Here is an 8,496-nt window from a genome sequence, read left to right on the forward strand (position 1 = left end):
TATGTAACTCAATCTTGTGAATTTGTGAGTTTACCCCAACAACATCTTCAACCAGTTTCATCAAGCCTGCAAATGACAAATCACTTTTAACCCTATTCATTCATGACTCACCGCCCTTGTAAATGCCATTGCACAATTAGCATGTCACTAAATTTTTTTAAAAAAAATGTCAGTCAATTTACACATTACATGCCCTGTTATAAAATTTTGCTACATGCCTTATTGAAACCATGTTTTTACACCCCATTTTAAAAAAATTTTGTTACACACTGTGTTCAAAAAAATTATTACACACCGTGTTTAAAAAAAAATATTACACGATATGCACTAAAACATATTATTTCAATATATATGTGCATGCCATGTGCATTAGAGATATTAGATGCATGGCATGTAACAACTCTAGGCAATGTTCTAATGATTTTGCTACATGCCATGTTTACTACACCTCATGTACAAACAAATTTTACTACAAGCCATGTATTAAAATATGTAATTTGAATATATTTTTTACATACATGCCATGTAATAACTTTAAGCAATGTTCTAATTTACACACAAAATTTCAAAAATTAATGAGTTGCAACAATAAACCCAACGACATACCTATATGTCATCTTTGCTTTAGGGTCTGTATATCGATGACGTTATGGCCAAATGCCGAGAGATAGACCATAGCATGATGACAGTGGTGCTCAATAGATAGCTGGCTAGCAAGATAAAGTTGATAGAGCTGTGAGAGTTGACAAAGCTCAGAGAGTAGAGAAAGTTAAGAAAGCTGAGATAACTGAGCATTTATTTTTCTCTATCACGAAAGGCAGATATCGAGAAATTAATTTGTCAGTAATATATTCAAGGCTTTTTTGTCTACTCATGCCAAAATTGGTAAAAACAATTAACTTTATAAGGTAGGCTATTTTTGAGATTACTTTATGAAAAGGGTTATTTCTCACAATTTCCTTTACTATGTATGTTTCAATCTTTCTGCTTATGGACAATAGGCAACTTGATTTTATATAAAAAAGTTGTGATTATTTGAAACCATTTCCAAGAAAAAGGATATGTCACATAACAAGATATAATGTAACTATTAGATTGTAGATGATTTCTCATGTTAATAGTTATATCTTTTGCCAAAATAACATGTTGGAAAAATACAATAACTTAAAATTTTGGATATGAAAAGTTATCTTTTTATATTATAACTCAAAAATTATATAAGGGTCATCCTTTTATAAGGTAATTATTAAAATTATATCTTTATCCAAGGATTATATCTTACAACATGCAAGAGTGTTTTTAAGACATAAAAAGTACTTGATGAAAGGGTTGTACCTTTAAAAGAGATATTTGCAAGTCTATGTAAAACACTTACTGTCAACCATTTTGACACATCAAAACAAATAAAAAAATTAAAAGCATTAAAAGTGTTTTGTTCAAAATATAAACATAAACACCTAAGTTTTCATTACCTATCCAAAGAGTCTAAATTTCTTATAATCTATTTGTTGCAAAAAGTAAACTCAGCCAAACAATTTTGCAAACTTTCAAGTATATCAAACTATCTACTCTGATAAAATGCAAGACGAAATTAAACATTAATTTCAATATATCTATAAGGCTATTTGTAATAAAGATGAAATAAGTCTTAAAAATAGTATTTATTAAAATACACGTCTTGAAGTCAATTTTACTAATTACTTAAATTCCAACAAATACTATTTAATTTCTTTTTAAGTAAAATTTTGAGTGAGGGAATTCGAAATTTCTAACTTAATTTTAAATGTACAAAATACACACACTTATTACTCGATCAAAGCCCAAATTCTAATTTTATGATTTCAAATTTTGCTATTTATGCCAAAACAAAAACTTTTTTTCGTAATATCACATAATCCCTCTTTTTTTGCATTTTATATTTCAAACTTTTTTTTTCTTTTTTTTATATGGGAAAAAGAATTGAATTTTTTAAATATATCAGTTTTTGCTACACCAACTTTGCATATGAATGATTTAGTACAAAATATGATGGTTATAATGATATTAAAATAATTTTGTGGAAAATGTTGGAACTTAAACATGGATTGTGTCTGCCATTCAAACATCATTGAAGCTAAGTAATGGCTAGAAATAGTTGATAGATTTAGCAATTTTATTACCAATTATTCAGAGTTTAATATAACCATGGATATGTCTGTCATTCACAAAGATCTACACAGGACTAGACATCGTAACTAGAAACAGAACCACCATCTGGGAAATGAAGATAGAAAGACAACTGTGCATCAAATAGAGAGATCAGCCAAGTCAAACGTTCTTTCCACAGCTTTGCACCAAGAATCCACCTTCTTCTTCCTTTGTTCCTCGCTGAGTACAGGACGGAATATAGTAGCAGTTTTGACCTTTACTCTAGCAGCAAAAATTTCATCTTCTTTCCACACTCCTACAGCTAATCCGGCAGCATATGCGGCTCCAAGAGCTGTTGTTTCAATGTCAGCTGGTCTCACCACAGGGCTCCCCAGCAAGTCTGCCTAAACACCACAACGAAAAGAAACTTGTATGATCACAGGACTAAATATGAATAGTTTAGACATGGTGTCGAGAAGGAAAAGTATTAGTTCAATGGACAAACAAAGGAGAAAAGAAGGCATAATGTGCAGTCTGTTCCATTGTCATACCATGTTGGAGTGGAAACATTTATATTTCAAGGTAGCAGAAATTTCAAGAAAAAGTTTCTTCAGTTGACAGAAATTTCAGTATTCAATCCACATTTTAGATAGCATAGACTCTTTGCATACAAATCAGAGGTATATCGAGACTCCAACAATTAACTCCACCAGAATCAATATTTATTTGATCAATTATTTCTGCTTGAGCATATACAGAAAAACTACCTTCCAAAGAAATGATTTTAGCATAAAACCAGCAAATCGAAAACAAAGTAACAAGAAAGCGGCGACTCCACGAATTTCTAATTAGATAAAAAGGTAGGGATACAGAGAAAGAACCAACAGACTCAAATTGTACCAAGCATCTGTTGCATCAGTAAGCAAATGTTAGATAAAAATTCACATGGCAAGATATTGAGCTGAATTTCCGAAACAATATCAAGCCATGAAGAACATAGCTCATGGCTGGGGCTGAACGCTTACGTGATCGATATTAAATTCACACACCAAAACGGCAAAACCAAACTGTTTTTAAACCCATAAACATTGGACTCTTACATTCTATAAATCTTCAATGAAGGATCTTGTTGTACTAAAACCAGGCAAACTTGGGGACTTACTCTTAAAAAACATGTTCCAAGTATATTTATAGCAGAAAAAATTGAAAGTTCCTAATTGCTATAGTCCTATAATAATCATATGAAACCTTACTCCACCAATATATAGTTTTTTGTTTCATACATTACTTTCCACCTTCAATCTCCTGTCAGAACACCAAGAAAAAGGAAAAAGAAAACCTAAAAAATGCCCAGAGATTAAAAAACAAAACCAACAACAACCTAAATGCGTGTTTGGTTAAATCGTGGACCATAAAAATACCAATTCTCAATAAACCAGAGAAAATCTTAATGATGAAGAAATAATATAACCGTATCCGTAGCACAACAAAAAGGACTGAAGTCTCTACAGGAAAAGAACAGGGTAGAGGAGGTGGAACTCCCAAAAGGAACAGCAATCACTAAATACAGGAGAATTAAGCAATCATTACTGGATCATTTGTAACCAAAAAATTTAAAGCTGGAATGCTTAATTTCATTCAAGGAAACAAGCTATTAATTGCAATGGAGAAAACACAAAACAGCAGGCATAGAATAAAGCCCAAACCTGAATTTGCATCAAGAGGTTGTTGACAGTGGCACCCCCATCCACTCTAAGCAAGAACTCTCCCTTTTCATTCTTAACCTCACCGTTCTCACCTGCATCTTTATGCATTGAATCCAATACATCTTTCACTTGAAAACACATGCTTTCAAGCACCGCACGAGCAATATGAGCCTTGCTTGTAAACCTTGTGATTCCAATGCAAACCCCACGAGCATCATCTCGCCACCATGGAGCAAACAATCCATTAAAAGCAGGAACAAAGTAAACCCCACCAGTGGAATCAACCTGTAAAGCCAAACTTTCAATCTCACTTGCGCTGCTAATTATCCCAAGACTGTCTCTTAGCCACTGAACTGCAGCTCCAGCAATAGCAATAGAGCCCTCTAAAGCATAATTAGTCGGCGCTTTTGGACCAAGCTTGAATGCCAATGTGCTTAGGAGCCCGTGATTTGACCGAACGATCTCATCACCTGTGTTGAGAAGGATAAAGGCACCAGTTCCATAAGTGCTTTTGGCCTCACCCTTTCGGCAAGCTTGCCCAACCATTGCAGCATGTTGGTCACCAAGACATCCTGCAATTGGAACACCAGCAATGGGCCATCCTTGGCCAATTTTACCAATGACCTCAGAGTTGCTTATAATTTTTGGCAGAATTTCAGCTGGTATTCCTAGAGTTTTTAATGTCGTTTTATCCCAATCAAGGGTTTTGAGATCCATGAGCATTGTCCGTGATGCATTAGAGACATCAGTTACATGCAATCCACCATTAACGCCTCCAGTTAAATTCCAGATTAACCATGTGTCTATGGTTCCAAACAAAGCATCCCCCTCTTTAATAGCAGCTTTAACAGCATCCACGTTCTCCATCAACCAAAGCAGCTTCACTGCACTAAAATAAGTGCTTATGGGCAGACCGCACGATTCAACAAAATGTGTTCTGCCTCCTGGTAATTCTTTCTCCAATTTCCTAGTAGAAAGTCACCTCAAACATCAAAATATGAATTACAAACTATCATAACAGAAAAGCAAATTCATACAAAAACAGTGAGCTTCAAAACCCGGCTACTGACAGAGAAACTAACGGTATCATGCCAATAACATAGTTCAAAATTACAAAAACCAAGGAATATGCATCAACCCAATTCCAAGTATAAAACATATTCCTAGTTCAAGATTAAAATTTTCCAAAGAAAGGGCGTGGGAAATAATCAAAACATTACAATAATCAAGAGTTTCAACACCCAATTCAAAAACAAACATCTAGGCTCATTAAAATAAGGAAAAATCTGGATTAGATTAAGACTGTTACGTTTATTTATCAACAATAAAAAAAACCAAGAGCTGTCATGTCCAGATATCCAATCTTAAAAATCATGAATTAAACAAAAAAAACCCAAACAAATAGGAATGGAAAAGGTAATGGACAATGATTACCTGCAAACAGAACTGGTACGAGCATCCATCCAAACGATGGCGTTATAGAGAGGACAACCGGTGGATTTGCTCCAAAGAAGAGTCGTCTCCCTTTGATTGGTCAATCCAATTGCTTTCAATCCACAGTCGACATTGTGACCATCAGCTGTAGCCTTGTCTAGCGCCTTTGCAATGCACACTCTCACACTCTCCAATATCTCCATGGGATCATGCTCCACCCACCTAACACCCCAAATTCCCAAACAATATTTAAAAAAGAAATCAACAAACACAGCAAAGTTTCCATCTTTATATGATATCCAACACACCCACTGTTTATATTGATGGAAAAAAATACTATTCTCGTTCAAAATCGAAGAAATAATACTACTCGAACATAAAACTTTCATGTCACAAGTCCTCAAGTTTTAATCACCAAGCGTCTCTCGGAACAAATATCAAAAGAACTTCAAAAAAAAAGAAAAAAAAGAGACTTGGGTTTTGAAGGGGTATACCCGGCTTCAGGGTAGAACTGAGTGAACTCGACCTGGTGGGATCCGATGGGGCGAGCAGATTTGTCATAGATGATGAACCGGGTACTGGTGGTGCCTTGGTCGACGGAGCCAATAAAAACCTCTTCCTTTGACATATTCTTCTCTGTGTTTTTTTCTATTCTTCTTCGTCTTCGTTGCTTGTCAACTGTTGCAGAGAATAAACACAGAATGAAGAGAGAAATGAGAGGGTTGCTTGTTATATGGTCGTTGGATTCGTTTTACTTTGGAAATTTTTCCTTCTCCTTCTTGGGAATGTGGACAGTGTTTATCCAAACCATTTAAAAAATGGTAATTTTTTTTTAATTTAAATCAAAATGTTTTGGCTGATTTGGTTATGATTGTGACAATAATGTATATTAATTTAATATATTTTTTCCCATTTTTAGAAATTTAATTATAGATTTCAAACTATGGAAAATCAAAATTCAGATTTTGTCTGGCATTGATTTTGGCTTAACGGATTGCTCTTTTTGTTACTTCTATATTTGTAGATATTATGATTGATTTTTATCAAAAATTATAATCTTATAATTTATTAATTATCAACCCCAAGTGCATACTTTTGAGTCAATTATAAACCTCATTTCTTTGCTTAAATAAACCCTAAAAAAAATCAAAAACCAACCTTAGTTTAGATCTTCTTTTTTTCATTAATGAAAATATGGGCATAAAAAAAAATTAAAAAGATTAAGAGGAATGATGTTTATCATAAAAAAAAAACTGATATTGTCATTTTGTTTTAGCCTAGAATTTTGACTTATTTAGTATTATTTTTTAAAAAATTAATTATTGAAAAAATAATATTACAATGTTCAAAATATTTAAGAAAATGTTGATTAAAATTTTGAAAAACTAACCGTGTTTATTTAGGTTTTAAATTTAGGCGATTTAAGAAATAATATATATTATATTATTGGTAATAATTTATTTTAAATAAAAGAGAAATGAAAGGAGATTTTTGCGGAAAGTACGAAGTACAAATCTTCGGTTGTTGATGTCATCACTCCGGAGTTCTTGGTTGGCTAAACGAGCCAGGCGGATGACAAAAAGACACGTGTCGATTTTTAGTTGCTTGAGATCCTTCCTCGTTGACTTCGGTGAAAGTTGCACTCTCTCCCCGTGCACCATCACGGACCATGTGCCGCCTGCCTCAAATTGGCCGGTAAATTAGGACTTGATTGTCTCTACTCTCAAGACTATACAAGTTTATTCTACTCGCTTCATCAGATTTTTCCTTTTTTTTTTCTTTGGTAAATTCTATTTCACATTTATAATTTTTCTCCCAAAATATATAAATAGTAAATTTATAATTAAAATATTTTATTAATTAATAATATAAATTATGTAATATGTATCAAAGTTTATATGTAATAAATATTCTAAATAACATAATTTAATAGTAAATTTTAATTAATTAATAATATTCAAATTTAAAATTATATTAAACAATAATTAGATAATAATATTTAAAATCTATCATATATATTAAATAAAATTATCCATTGTGATTGAAAATTGAAAGTGGTCCTGCAATGACTTAAGATAAAGCCAGCAAGAAAATTATCCATTTGAACAAATGGATCAGTTTTTCCACTCAAAATTTACAAGTCAAAAAACCATCACCACTATTTTGGATAACTCAAATAATTCAATGAATTTTAGCATTAATCAATATCACCATACTTATGACTGGACAATTTTGTGGAATTCATGAGTCAAGAATTTATATTTTTAATTTAAAAGATATTATCAAGTGGATTAATTATATAGGTTTAAGACTCATCACATAATTGATTTTTGCACTTGTAAAAAAGAAGGATCTACCTTGATTCAGACTTACCTCGACTTTAATATTTTTCATGAGAAATTCAACATCAAAGAAAAATTAAGTAAGCTCTTGTCGTATTTGTTAATGGCTTACACTCCTAACCCAAACGATAGATGGAAGAAAACCCTTACTAATATGAGATTCATGATACGTTCATCCTCCTTCACTGCATTTCTTATGAAATTTCAACTAAGAAAGGATGATTAAAGATATACAAGGGAATTAATTAACAACTTAGATTTTTGGCATAGGGACTGTTTGCTTGAAAATTGTTCATTTAAAATGTTATAAGCACTTGGGTGTTTGACATCACAGATGCATGTATTTTCCATTAACTGAGGTGGACTCTCCTTTCCCTCAATTTGAAGCTAAGTTCAAGGTATGAATCCAACAAGGTCTAACCCAATTGAAGGCAAGCTTACAAGCATGAAGTATGATCAAATAATTTAGGGTTTAGAATTTTTCATATTTGATTATTGTTGGCATTTTATTGTTGGATAAGATCATAACTGATGCGATGAGAGTGGTTTACCTAATAATTTCATGGCTTAAGAAAAATTAGACAAGTAGGGAGATTGAAGGGAGTTTCCTTCTATTGTAGTATATGTTCACCTAATTATTGTACTAACCTAAATTTAATATTGTGGCCCTTGTATATTGTGACAAATTAGAATCAAATAAAATATATTCAAAATTTTTGTTTCTTTTTATATTTTATTTCGATTTTAGCAAGGTAATGTTAATCAAGATTATGATCTCATAGTATTTTATTCTATTAAAATAATTGCCAAATCTTGGCATGATTTGATCACAAATAAAAAAATGGCATAATACTAAAAAAAGAAACTCTTTTAAACTATTCAAGAAA

General features: G+C 32.3%; 1 protein-coding gene across 1 annotated transcript; it reads right to left on the reverse strand.

The window, feature by feature from the left end:
• Positions 1–2,131: 2,131 nt before the first annotated feature.
• Positions 2,132–6,066, reverse strand: NHO1 (Actin-like ATPase superfamily protein). The gene is made up of 4 exons (XM_021442854.2): positions 5,762–6,066; positions 5,268–5,489; positions 3,834–4,800; positions 2,132–2,531 (listed from the first exon to the last, which is right to left on the reverse strand). Exons 1-4 carry the CDS (start codon positions 5,893–5,895, stop codon positions 2,286–2,288), a joined length of 1,569 nt encoding a protein of 522 aa, XP_021298529.1. The 5' UTR covers positions 5,896–6,066; the 3' UTR covers positions 2,132–2,285.
• Positions 6,067–8,496: the final 2,430 nt, after the last annotated feature.

This window comes from Theobroma umbraticum, unplaced genomic scaffold, assembly GCF_002168275.2.
Source record: "Theobroma umbraticum cultivar Fairchild unplaced genomic scaffold, ASM216827v3 scaffold_228.0, whole genome shotgun sequence".
NCBI classification, from domain to species: Eukaryota; Viridiplantae; Streptophyta; class Magnoliopsida; order Malvales; family Malvaceae; genus Theobroma; species Theobroma umbraticum.

What these genes read in the sequence shown, in the direction of transcription:
- NHO1 (XM_021442854.2), bottom strand. Translation starts at nt 5,895, where the DNA reads ATGTCAAAGGAAGAGGTTTTTATTGGCTCCGTCGACCAAGGCACCACC. An exon ending in CAGTTCTACCCTGAAGCCGG is followed by an intron (nt 5,490 to 5,761) that starts GTATACCCCTTC and finishes TTGGGGTGTTAG; the next exon opens with GTGGGTGGAGCATGATCCCA. An exon ending in ACCTCTTGATGCAAATTCAG is followed by an intron (nt 2,532 to 3,833) that starts GTTTGGGCTTTA and finishes TGTGGTGTTTAG; the next exon opens with GCAGACTTGCTGGGGAGCCC.